Source organism: Pan paniscus, chromosome 8 (genome assembly GCF_029289425.2).
Source record: "Pan paniscus chromosome 8, NHGRI_mPanPan1-v2.0_pri, whole genome shotgun sequence".
Taxonomy (NCBI): Eukaryota; Metazoa; Chordata; class Mammalia; order Primates; family Hominidae; genus Pan; species Pan paniscus.
Genome location: NC_073257.2, coordinates 116849180 through 116863619, shown reverse-complemented (window position 1 = coordinate 116863619; position 14440 = coordinate 116849180). Strand labels below are relative to the sequence as shown.

The following is a 14440-nucleotide window of genomic DNA, read 5'->3' as shown; positions in this document are numbered from 1 at the left end:
AGACTATCTGACATTTGGCTAAGTCTTTCATACAATATCCACTTGATGCCATGAAAGAAATATATTTGCAGTGGCTTTTCCTCTGCAAATGTCATGTGGGTGTCCTTAGGGGATTGCATTAAGCACCTGGCACCCACCATGAGGCTTGGTTAACGAGACATAGAAAGGTTATGTTGAAATTATTGTTTAAAGGTGTTGACATCACATGATCACATGCACACACACACACACAAATTCACAATCACATATTCAAATATACACTGAGGAGCAACAGTTTCAGTATTTAAGAGAGCAGAGTGAAGAAGCTATTTCAACCAAGGTTGTTCTGTGGATATCTCTATGTAAGACAGTGCTCAGAATTATCTGTTTCCTTTCACTGATTGATTCCACAACATTATTACATAATAGTTTGGCATCAAGCACTGTAGTACGATTCTGGAGATGTCAGGAAATACAAAGAGGAAATCATCTAAAATCTCTTTTCTTAAGTATAAGTTGATCAAATATAGAGAACTACAGAATTTAAGCATTCATCCACTAATTCATTCATCTAACGGATAGACACTGAGGACTGATTACAAGATAGAGCTTGTAATCTAGTGAGGAATGCAGATGACCCCCAAAATCAACACAAAATCTCATTTGTGACAAGTGTTCTGAATGAGGGATACATAGTGCTATGTAAAAGAACATCAAAAGGGATTTGATTTCGTCAGGGAGTTTACGGAAGGTATCCTGAGGAAATGATGCTGGATCTGAGATCTGACGATGATGAGACTTACATTAAAGAAGAGAATTCCAGGGACAGGGAAGGGAGCAAGGGGGAGAGGTAAGGCAAGCAACTGAAAGATTCAAGGGGAAGTGATAACAGTGAGCCAGGAGAGAGAAGGAGGGACCAGACCAGGCAGGGGCTGGTAATATCTACTGGGGACTGTGGTCTTTAGTTTGTGAACAAAGAGGAAATGTGAGAAGGGTTTAAGCAAAGGCATACAATCATTATATTTGGGAAATATTTTTTCAGGTTGTAGTATTAACATACTGGAAGAGACTCTAGCAATCGTTCAGATGACAAACAAAACTTATATTTGAGTAGTGGTGGTAACAGAAAGAAGAGGATGGAATCAAAAGATATTTAGAAGTGGTAACAGAAAGAAGTGGATGGAATAAAAAGGTATTAGATCCCATGATTGATCACAGATGGTGGGTTTAGAACAAGGAAATATTAAAGATACTCCCTAGGTTTCTAATTTTGCAATTAAATGGCTAGAGATAGGGAATACTGGAAGAGAGCCAGCTATGCTGGGGCGAGATCTCCAGTTCATTTCTAGAATACATTGAGTTGAGAGGTTTTGAGGCATACAAGAGACAGACAATGCTATGTATGCAGCTGAATATATGTATTTGGAGCTCAAGAAGGAGGTCTTATTGGGGTCACTAGATCTTTAATGTATTTTTAGAAAATAACAAAATGGACTTTGTTTGAAGCTTCCCTTCTATAACTCAACTAAGAGCAATGGTATATTCCAATGTCACCAAATCAAGGTGGCATAGTGTGATGGAATATGCCTCGAGGTGGAATATGATAACATGTACTTAAGCCCTGGCTCCTCAGCTTCTAGCTTGGAGGGTTTGAATAAGCCTTAGCTTTTCTGTACTTTTGTTTACTATGTCACTATAAAATATTATGTATGTCCTACTTATTTCACAGGGTTGTTTTGAATAAGGTCAAATGAGTAAAATTATAAAGAAAGTCATTTTTAAAATGTGAAATACGGTGACTCACGCCTGTAATCCCAGCACTTTGGGAGGCCGAGGCGGGTGGATCACGAGGTTAAGAAATTGAGACCATCCTGGCCAACTTGGTGAAACCCTGTCTCTACTAAAAATACAAAAATTAGCGGGGCATGGTGGTGGGCAACTGTAATCCGAGCCACTCAGGAGGCTGAGGCAGGAGAATCACTTGAACCCAGGAGGCGGAGGTTACAGTGAGCCAAGATCGCGCCACTGCACTCCAACCTGGTGAAAGAGCGAGACTCTGTCTCAAAAAAAAAAAAAAAAAAAAGAAAAGGAAATAATAGCATTGTCAATAAGTGAAATATACCTGTTTACATATTTTGATACTTAAGAGCAGAAAGGAAAGTTAGTTGCTGCAGACAAAATCAATGATGAAATGATTTGGGTTGGAATGATGAAATGTCACTGAACTCCCTCCAAAATCTGGATTAAGCAAGTGATTTTCACATGGTGGTACCTGGATGACAAGAAGTAAATGAAAATAGTATTTATTCACCTTTTGATCCAAACTGTAGGCCAGCACCCAGTCCTCTTGCTTGGGATGAAAGAGCAGGCTCTGGATATAGAAGGTGAGCCGATACTTCTGATAGGTCGCCCCTTCGTCTGAGCTGATCAATATGCTGCTCTCCATCTCAGGATCACTGAGAAGCATAATCTAAAGAAAGGACACAGGGACAAATACAGACAGAGTTAGTAGGAAATAATAAATATAATAACTTTAATCATAAATAAGTCATCTGTATTTGTACACCATAGCATATAAAGGGGCATCTGGGCCTCTGTAAAAAATACTTGTATTAACTTTTCTCCTGATTTAGTCTCTCATTGTCGAATTGAGGTAAAAATAGGGGGCAAGGCTAGAAGCATATAGAAGGAGGTTTCATTTCTGATGTCCATCTTTTAAGCACCGGGAACATTTTTTTTATTATTATACTTTAAGTTTTAGGGTATATGTGCACAATGTGCAGGTTAGTTACATATGTATACATGTGCCATGCTGGTGTGCTGCACCCATTAACTCGTCATTTAGCATTAGGTATATCTCCTAATGCTATCCCTCCCCCCTCCCCCCACCCCACAACAGTCCCCAGAGTGTGATGTTCCCCTTCCTGTGTCCATGTGTTCTCACTGTTCAATTCCCACCTATGAGTGAGAATATGCAGTGTTTGGTTTTTTGTTCTTGTGATAGTTTACTGAGAATGATGATTTCCACTTTCATCCAAGTCCCTACAAAGGACATGAACTCATCATTTTTATGGCTGCATAGTATTCCATGGTGTATATGTGCCACATTTTCTTAATCCAGTCTATCATTGTTGGACATTTGGGTTGGTTCCAAGTCTTTGCTATTGTGAATAGTGCCGCAATAAACATACGTGTGCAGGTGTCTTTATAGCAGCATGATTTATAGTCCTTTGGGTATATACCCAGTAATGGGATGGCTGGGTCAAATGGTATTTCTAGTTCTAGATCCCTGAGGAATCGCCACACTGACTTCCACAATGGTTGAACTAGTTTACAGTCCCACCAACAGTGTAAAAGTGCTCCCATTTCTCCACATCCTCTCCAGCACCTGTTGTTTCCTGACTTTTTAATGATTGCCATTCTAACTGGTGTGAGATGGTATCTCGTGGTTTTGATTTGCATTTCTCTGATGGCCAGTGATGGTGAGCATTTTTTCATGTGTTTTTTGGCTGCATAAATGTCTTCTTTTGAGAAGTGTCTGTTCATGTCCTTTGCCCACTTTTTGATGGAGTTGTTTGTTTTTTTCTTGTAAATTTGTTTGAGTTCTTTGTAGATTCTGGATATTAGCCCTTTGTCAGATGAGTAGGTTGCGAAAATTTTCTCCCATTTTGTGGGTTGCCTGTTCACTCTGATGGTAGTTTCTTTTGCTGTGCAGAAGCTCTTGAGTTTAATTAGATCCCATTTGTCAATTTTGGCTTCTGTTGCCATTGCTTTTGGTGTTTTAGACATGAAGTCCTTGCCCATGCCTATGTACTGAATGGTAATGCCTAGGTTTTCTTCTAGGGTTTTTATGGTTTTAGGTCTAACGTTTAAGTCTTTAATCCATCTTGAATTAATTTTTGTATAAGGTGTAAGGAAGGGATCCAGTTTCAGCTTTCTACATATGGCTAGCCAGTTTTCCCGGCACCATTTATTAAATAGGGAATCCTTTCCCCATTGCTTGTTTTTCTCAGGTTTGTCAAAAATCAGATAGTTGTAGATATGTGGCGTTATTTCTGAGGGCTCTGTTCTGTTCCATTGATCTATATCTCTGTTTTGGTACCAGTACCATGATGTTTTGGTTACTGTAGCCTTGTAGTATAGTTTGAAGTCAGGTAGCACGATGCCTCTAGCTTTGTTCTTTTGGCTTAGGATTGACTTGGCGATGCAGGCTCTTTTTTGGTTCCATATGAACTTGAAAGTAGTTTTTTCCAATTCTGTGAAGAAAGTCATTGGTAGCTTGATGGGGATGGCATTGAATCTATAAATTACCTTGGGCAGTACGGCCATTTTCACGATACTGATTCTTCCTACCCATGAGCATGGAATGTTCTTCCATTTGTTTGTATCCTCTTTTATTTCATTGAGCAGTGGTTTGTAGTTCTCCTTGAAGAGGTCCTTCACGTCCCTTGTAAGTTGGATTCCTAGGTATTTTATTCTCTTTGAAGCAATTGTGAATGGGAGTTCACTCATGATTTGGCTCTCTGCTTGTCTGTTACTGGTGTATAAGAATGCTTGTGATTTTTGTACACTAATTTTGTATCCTGAGACTTTGCTGAAGTTGCTTATCAGCTTAAGGAGATTTTGGGCTGAGACAATGGGGTTTTCTAGATATACAATCATGTCATCTGCAAACAAGGATAATTTGACTTCCTCTTTTCCTAATTGAATACCCTTTATTTCCTTCTCCTAACAGGGGATCTCTTGGCAGAAGCTCTACAAGCCAGAAGAGAGTGGGGGCCAATATTCAACATTCTTAAAGAAAAGAATTTTCAATCCAGAATTTCATATCCAGCCAAACTAAGCTTCATAAATGAAGGAGAAATAAAATACTTTACAGACAAGCAAATGCTGAGAGATTTTGTCACACCGGGCCTGCCCTAAAAGAGCTCCTGAAGGAAGCACTAAACATGGAAAGGAAAAACCGGTACCAGCCACTGCAAAATCATGCCAAATTATAAAGACCATCGAGGCTAGGAAGAAACTGCATCAACTAACAAGCAAAATAACCAGCTAACATCATGACAGGATCAAATTCACACATCACAATATTAACTTTAAATGTAAATGGACTAAATGCTCCAATTAAAAGACACAGACTGGCAAATTGGATAAAGAGTCAAGACCCATCAGTGTGCTGTATTCAGGAAACCCATCTCATGTGCAGAGACACACATAGGCTCAAAATAAAAAGATGGAGGAAGATCTACCAAGCAAATGGAAAACAAAAAAAGGCAGGGGTTGCAATCCTAGTCTCTGATAAAACAGACTTCAAAACAACAAAGATCAAAAGAGACAAAGAAGGCCATTACATCATGGTAAAGGGATCAATTCAACAAGAAGAGCTAACTATCCTAAATATACATGCACCCAATACGAGAGCACCCAGGTTCATAAAGCAAGTCCTGAGGGACCTACAAAGAGACTTAGACTCCCACACATTAATAATGGGAGACTTTAACACCCCACTGTCAACATTAGACAGAGCAATGAGACAGAAAGTTAACAAGGATACCCAGGAATTGAACTCAGCTCTGCAACAAGCAGACCTAATAGACATCTACAGAAATCTCCACCCCAAATCAAAAGAATATACATTCTTTTCAGCACCACACCACACCTATTCCAAAACCGACCACATAGTGGGAAGTAAAACACTCCTCAGCAAATGTAAAAGAACAGAAATTACAACAAACTGTCTCTCAGACCACTGTGCAATCAAACTAGAACTCAGGATTAAGAATCTCACTCAAAACTGCTCAACTACATGGAAACTGAACAACCTGCTCCTGAATGACTACTGGGGACATAATGAAATGAAGGCAGAAATAAAGATGTTCTTTGAAACCAACGAGAACAAAGACACAACATACCAGAATCTCTGGGACACATTCAAAGCAGTGTGTAGAGGGAAATTTATAGCACTAAATGCCCACAAGAGAAAGCAGGAAAGATCCAAAATTGACACCCTAACATCACAATTAAAAGAACTAGAAATGCAAGAGCAAACACATTCAAAAGCTAGCAGAAGGCAAGAAATAACCAAAATCAGAGCAGAACTGAAGGAAATAGAGACACAAAAAACCCTTCAAAAAATTAATGAATCCAGGAGCTGGTTTTTTGAAAGGATCAACAAAATTGATAGACTGCTAGCAAGACTAATAAAGAAAAAAAAAGAATCAAATAGACACAATAAAAAATGATAAAGGGGATATCACCACCGATCACACAGAAATACAAACTACCATCAGAGAATACTACAAACACCTCTACGCAAATAAACTAGAAAATCTAGAAGAAATGGATAAATTCCTCGACACATACACCCTCCCAAGACTAAACCAGGAAGAAGTTGAATCTCTGAATAGACCAATAACAGGAGCTGAAATTGTGGCAATAATCAATAGCTTACCAACCAAAAAGAGTCCAGGACCAGATGGATTCACAGCCGAATTCTACCAGAGGTACAAGGAGGAACTGGTACCATTCCTTCTGAAACTATTCCAATCAATAGAAAAAGAGGGAATCCTCCCTAACTCATTTTATGGGCCAGCATCATCCTCATACCAAAGCTGGGCAGAGACACAACCAAAAAAGAGAATTTTAGACCACTATCCTTGATGAACGTTGATGCAAAAATCCTCACTAAAATACTGGCCAAACGAATCCAGCAGCACATCAAAAAGCTTATCCACCATGATCAAGTGGGCTTCATCCCTGGGATGCAAGGCTGGTTCAATATACGCAAATCAATAAATATAATCCAGCATATAAACAGAACCAAAGACCAAAACCACATGATTATCTCAATAGATGCAGAAAAGGCCTTTGACAAAATTCAGCAACACTTCATGCTAAAAACTCTCAAGAAATTAGGTATTGATGGGACGTATCTCAAAATAATAAGAGCTATCTATGACAAACCCACAGCCAATATCATACTGAATGGGCAAAAACTGGAAGCATTCCCTTTGAAAACTGGTACAAGACAGGGATGCCCTCTCTCAACACTCCTATTCAACATAGTGTTGGAAGTTCCGGGAACATTTTTTGTGGTCTTCTGTCTCCTGACCTTGGGACAGGTCATCTCTCTCTCTCTGTCTCTCTCTCTCTCTCTTTCTCTCTCTCTCCCCCTCCCATTCTCCATGTCATTGTTAATCACAGCATTTTTCCTATATTATTCTTTAGTTGTGAGAAGCTCCCTCCCCCACTGCCATGCTGCCATGATCCCATTGTTTGTTTTGTTCCTTCTGAATTGTTTTATGCATTTAATTAAGTGCTTTTAGGATTCCTTTGTTAGAGATATTTTCCAAAGCATACAGCCCCAAAGGTCCTTGAGCAAATATTTCTCCCACAGAAGCTTTATCATCTTCCAGTCAAGTGGACAGAAATATTGTAATGAAAAGTCTTTGGCATCATAGAGACCAGGTTCAAATCTCAACAGTTCTCTGTTAATATTGTATCATCTTGAGAAAGTTACCTAACCTCAGTTTCCTCAATAATAACCTGACTCTGATAATATCCAAACTGGCTTTGAGCATAGGGCATAATGTATATTCTTTTTTTGTTGTTTTTTAGTAGAGATGGGGTTTTGCCACGTTGGCCAGGCTGGTCTCGAACTCCTGGCCTCAAGTGATCTGCCTGCCTCCACTTCCCAACATAATGTACATTCTTAACAGTCATAGCTATTATTACTAGTAAACTGCCCCTCCAGCCAGTGCAATCTGGCTTCTACCCCTAGTGCCACAATTAATTGATCTCACTAAAGATAGACAAACTTTTCAGTATTTAAACCAATAAACGCTTAGACACTCAGACGTTTCCATTATTTAAACTCATAGCAGCCTTTGATACCACAACAATTCCATCTTTTTTGAAACATTCTCTTCCAGGGGCTTCCATAACACCATGTTCATCTATTTTTCCTTTTCATTTCATTTGGATATTCAATTTTCTCTTATTATCCTTTAACTGTGACCACTCCTTAACCCTCCATTTTGACTTTCTTCTTTTGCACTCAATATACTATTACTCAGTGACATCTTCCATTCCTGATTCTTTTCCTTTTCCTTTTGAAAATCATCACCTCCTTGGGAAAACTCCTAAATCTCTGAGTCTCAGTCACAGATTTGGAAGCTGAGCTGCCTGGAAGATGCTTCTATTTAGATGCCCCACAAGCACCTTGAGCTCCAGATGCCCCACAGTGGTACCTGATTCCAGCCCTACTGCTTCTCTGGTATACCCTAGCCCCATGAGCATTTCCACCAACATCCATGTTTAGCAAAAAGCCCAAGATGCATCCTTGACTCTGCTTTCTCACCTTCTGAAAGAATAAGTCTGTGAGGACAGTGTATTTTACTTTTCAATTAACTCTTAACACAAAATCCATTATCTCCCTACCTATTGCGATTGTCTGAGTCCAAAATATGCAAATCTCTCTCCTGGATTACGGTAAGACAACTCTAGCCAGTCTTACCATGTTAGCCTTGCCCCTTCCAATCCATGTTTCACACTGTGGCCAGAACGATCAACCTGTAATATAAATCTGATTCTGACATTCTCTCACTTAAAACCATTCCATGGCATAATCAATATTCCTATATTCCAAAATCCTTAAAACATCTTAGCAAAATCTGCACCCCTGTTTATGTCTCTGGCTTCATCAGCAGCACAACTCTTTTGGAATTTATTATCCAGCTCAACTCAACTTCTCTGAGTTCCTAAATAAGCAAGTGAATTTATTCCCTCTTAGAGTTTTTCTTATTTTTGCATATGTTGCCACCAATTTTCTATCATGTAGTCTAAACCATAAGGCCCAGAGTATAAAATATAGCCCCCCAAATTTCCATACCTTATAAAATAAAACTGTTAACTAGCAGGATTTTTAAAATGTTACCCAGAGCATATATTAGTATTATAAAATAAGCTTTAAAACAAATTTAGGTCTTTTAAGTGCTAAGATTCACAGTCCTTTCCCTCTTTTATTCCTTTACAGCTTCTAAGACAAGCTTACTTTCTTTTCTCAAATATTTGCTTTGGCTTCATTGAAATAAGTCATCACTAGTTATCAGCAAATTTTTAAGAAATGGAGCAGTATAATAACTTTTTTTCACTCATGTGTGAATAATGCAGGGAAATACTCTTAGAGTAATCATAGACCAAATAACTTCCTCTTCCCATGGCACTATGAAGGGGTAGGGGTAGGGGAAACGGGTCAAAGCACTCAAGCTGCCCTTAAGAAAACCTCTGAGGAAGCATCTGTGGTGCTCGCAGAGTTTGAAAGGACGAATATAATGGGTAAGAAGGAGGCTTTTTGGCTTATGCCTGTAATCCCAGCTCTTTGGGAGGCCAAGGCGGGTGAATCACTTCAGGTCAGGAGTTCAAGACCAGCTTGGCCAACATTGTGAAACCCCATCTCTACCAAAAATACAAAAATTAGCTGGGCGTGGAGGTACACACCTGTAATCCCCGCTACTCAGGAGGCTGAGGCACAAGAATCACTTGAACCCTAGAGGTGGAGGTTGCAGTGAGCCAAGATCACGCCACTGCACTCCAGCCTGGGTGGCAGGCAGAGTGAGACTCTGTCTCAAAACAAAAAAAGAAAAAAAAGCTTTCATAACCAGCCTCACTTGCTCCATATCATGTACCAATGGTCTACATAACAGGCAATGAAGTCATTTTTCCCCTGGTGCAGAAAAATTAAACTGCTTATTTTATGCAGGTATAAAAAAGCTTCATGCCTATGATTTTAATTAGAAGATAAGACCAACACCATAAATGAACTTTATTTTATATACCGTGAGTTACAATATACTAAATGAGGGTTACCATTGAATATCTTGTGCAACATATTTTCTTCCCCTAGCTCTGTTTCTTTCTGTGCACACATGCACACAGAGACACACACAAGCCCACTTGCATACCCAAATGCACATTAATCCACATACAACACATACGTGTGAGCACACATACACTAACATATACAGAGATGCTGCATTTATGTGCACACACACATAAAGAAATTTATATATAATAAAGCATATTGACATTGAGTGGCAGTTTTATGGAGCTTTTGTTGGTGAGAGTACATTTTTATTACTACCTTTCTCTGACATTCTCATCAGAAATTATTTGATATACTTTGATATCACTGGTAGTGTCTCTATTCAATTCAACTTTTTGAGAAGAATGAAAGGAAGGGAAATAGACACTGACATATTCTGGATTTCTAACCTATGCTGGGCATTTTACCTGATTTTTTATTAAAATCTCATACAAATCACGTGATATAGGTATCATGAGTTATATTTTACAGATAAGGAAACTGAGGCTCAGGAGAAAAGCAACTTGCCTATTACTCCTCTAATTGCCTCAAAACCCACACTTTCCATGCTCTGTACGCACACACACACACACACACACACACACACACACACACAATCCTTTTTGAAAGCATCTCTCAGAAACCCGCCCAAAATGCAGCTTCACTCATCTCAATTTCTGACCACAGGAGCATCAAGCATTAAGAGAGTAGGAATCTAAGAGGAAGATATAGGTTAGTTGTAGGTGCTCAAAAATAAAAAAGGAGGAGGCCATATTATTTATATAATCAGAGAGCAAATATTTTGTCAGAAGTTAAGCCTCAAGGTAAAATACGTGTATTGTATATTCACGTACCAAATCTATAAAGAAAATCATCCCATGTCCACCCAAATTTTTCTTGTTACACATGGATTTCAAATCCCAATGCCTGTGAGGGCAAAGCAGATAAAGTGAGCAAGTGAAGCAGACAAGCCAAGACAGGGACTGGTGAGGACTGTGTCAAATCGGAAAGTACACATCATTCCCTCAAAATATTTAAAATTGGGTTTTTAAAAAACATTGTGCCCAAATTAAATATATCTGTGGACTGAATTTATGGATGAGACATGTGACTCTTGCTAAAGCTGTGATAGCATGTTTCTACAAAAACAAAGACATTCACAAGCTTACCTTTCAATGTATAATTATAGGTATCTAGTGTATAATTTGTGGCAATGGCTGTTTAGATATCATGAGTTCTGCATTTATGTGATTTTGGCAATACGAACAGGACAGAGATCCCACTAGAGATTTTAATTTTGTTTTGTTCATCATTCTGCTTTGATTCTTTATAAAGCAGTTTGTCCTGACATGAGACCTGCAGTGGGTATACGTGTGCTGGAAGGGGAAGAGGGGTTTTTCAAATATGGTTTCGCAGATTGTTAAGGTTACAGGCTCTCAATGCAGATGTCTTTAGACCAGGCTCCTCAGACTGATATTTCATGTGTAAACAGAAAGTTGCTCAAGGCCGGGCGCGGTGGCTCATGCCTGTAACCCCAGTACTTTGGGAGGCCCAGGCGGGTAGATCACCTGAGGTCAGGAGTTCGAGACCAGCCTGACCAATATGATGAAACCCTGTCTCTACTAAAAATACAAAAATTAGCTGGGTGTGGTGGCATGTGCCTGTAATCCCAGCTATTCAGGAGGCTGAGACAGGAGAATTGCTTGAACCTGGGAGGCAGAGATTGCAGTGAGCCGAGATTGCACCATTACACTCCAGCTTGGGCAACAAGAGTGAAACTCCGTCGCAATTATCCCAAGTCTGTTATCTCATCTAGAGAAAAAAGGAGATAGTAATTGTACCTACCTCTTAGTACTATTGAAAGGATTAAATGAGATAATGATTAAAGGGGCTTAGCACACTACCAGGCACATAAGTACTAAATAAATGTTAACCTTTATCTTTAAATTACCCAGGATAAGGCCAGGTATGGTGGCTCACACTAGTAATCCCAGCACTTTGGGAGCCTGAGGTGGGCAGATTGTTTGAGCTCAGGAGTTCAGAACCAGCCTAGGCAATTTGGTGAAACCTCAACTCTATCAAAAAAAAAAAAATATTAGTCTGGTGTGGTGGCGTGCACTTATGGCCCCAGCTACTCAGGAGGCTGAGGTGGTAGGATGGCTTGAGCCCGGGCAGTTGAGATCACACCACTACACTCCAGCCTGGGCAACAGAGCCAGACCCCATCCCCCCAACCAAAAAAAAAATTATCTAGGATAAGAGCACAACTGAAGTCAGAAGTGATGCCAAGCAGGTTGGAGACAAATAGAGGTGATGTGGGGATTATTTGCCTCCCTCTTGACTCCCATTATTCCTGAACTTTGTGGAGAAAATTGTAAGAGGTGGGCATAAAGGGGACTGAGGAGTTGCTGTTCAATGGTTATAAAATTTCAGTCACACAAGATGAAATAATTCTAGAGATATGCTGTACAATGTGCATATAGTTAACACTCTATTGTACATGTGGAAGTGGGTTAAGAGGGTAAATCTCATGTTGTCTGTACGTGTGTTTGTTTGCCATAATTTAAAACACAGAAAAGTGTCAGGGAGAAAAACATCATATTTTAGTGTTTTATATATTACATTCACTTTACATGCATTTTGCATTTCTGGTAATATTTTAAGAAAACACACCCTATTAACCAACATGAATATGGCCAGAGTAAACACCAATTGGTAGATAATTGTCAATTTGCTAAATACAATTGCTGCTTTGAATGAACACTCTCATCTCTTCATTGGATGACTATACCCCATGAGGAAACTAAACATGCCACTGCCTTAGGGTGAGAACTGCATACAATCAAGTTCCTGTGATTTAGCCATTCACTGTAAATGAATTGTCTGTGTCTAAGATTAGAGTTGGTAATCTTTAGAGATTACCAACATACAAATGGTGCAGTATCTTTTGAAAAAAAAAAAAAAACTTGTAATGCTTTCTGAAGGAAATTCCTGAGAATGTTGAATAATAGTGGTTTTAATTTTAATGGTATATTGCAAATTGCAAAGGACACTCAGGGAAGTCAGGAGTCAGGCAGGGGCTATGCTTAGTCAGCTTATACTCTCAAAAGCCTGTCAGCTTATCTATGTCTGAACCAGTCAACATTAGTATTGGAGATGTCAAAATCCTCCCCAGAAATCTTTCCACAATGCACCCTTTCTTGCTGCTGAGTGAGTCTTACAATATCATTGATGAATATGTCACTTTATTCAGTTGCCTATTCTATTTCCTTTGTGCAGTCTATTAAAATCAAGTGAAAGCTAAACGTTTCTCAGTCTCTCTCTCACTCTGCCAGAGATCCAGAAAGTCAAGGAAAACACTCTAGTTCAATGTTTTGGGCACGTTCTCAGAATAGGAGCAAATAGACTTTTCTCTAAATATAAAAAAAGAAAGGCTATATTTTACTGTATAATTGAGTCCTAATGGTAGACTTTTAGCAAAGTTAGTGTTCAATAAGAAATAACAATAATATCAATATGAGCTCTTAGAGTATAAAACAATGACAGCATAGCTATCCGCTAAACCCACTGATATAATTGATAAGTTGTTGAATATTGACTTCCATACAAACAGAGCCTACTTTAGATACGGCTTTTACTCACAATATACCAGCATTCATTCTTCGAACAGTGGTTCTCAACTGAGGGGAAAGAAGGGGTCATGCCAAGGGGACATTTTGCAACATATGGAGATATGTTAATTATCACAGCTGGGGGCAGGGGAGAGAGTTCCGGTATCTAGTGGGCAGAGGCGAGGGATGCTGTAAAACATGTGACAAAGCACAGGACAGTGACTCACAACAAAGAATTATCCAGCACAAAATGTCAATGATACTGCAGTTGGGATTATTACACATAAAATGTGTAAACTACATATAAATGTCACGGAGCACCAATATGCATGTATGCTTATACATATCCTGTCTCACCTATGGCCACAATACATGCCATTCTCTTTGCCAAAATTAGACTCCCCACCTTTCCACCCTAATCCATTATATTAAGCTTATTTACACTTGTTCCTCAGGATTTAACATAAGCACACCAACAAAACTGCAGTCATTTAGGCTATTCAAGAAATAAAATTAAAGTACAAAAATAACAAGAAAACAATCCTATTTTAAAAATAGGCAAAGGACTTGAATAGACATTTCTCCAAAGCTATACAAATGACCAGTGAGCAAATAAAAAGATGTTCAAAATCACTAATCATTAAAGAAATGCAAATCAAAACCACAATGAGATACAACCTCACACCCATGGCTACTGTTTAAAAATAAAAAATAAAAAATCAGAAAATAACAAGTGTTGGCAGGGATGTGAAAAGTTGGAACCCTTGTGAACTGTTGGTGGGAACAAAAAATGGTGCAGCCACTATAGAAAACAGTATGGTGGTTCAACAAATAATTAAAAATAGAATTATCATATGATCCAGCTATTCCACATCTGGGTAATACCCAAAAGTGAAAGTGTCCAGCTGTGTCAATTGTGATTGATGGTCAAGAAAGATGAGTATCAAGAACTGACCATTGAATGTAGCATTGTGGAGGGTATTGGTGAC

The 14440-nt window shown here is 38.9% G+C and overlaps 1 protein-coding gene across 1 annotated transcript in view; it reads right to left on the bottom strand.

The window, feature by feature from the left end:
- Positions 1-14440, bottom strand: part of SORCS3 (sortilin related VPS10 domain containing receptor 3) — a 616732-nt gene that overhangs the window by 279773 nt on the left and 322519 nt on the right. The window contains exon 4 of the mRNA XM_003825558.7: positions 2291-2449. Coding sequence (XP_003825606.2) covers positions 2291-2449 — 159 coding nt within the window. The remainder of the gene's footprint in view (positions 1-2290; positions 2450-14440) is intronic.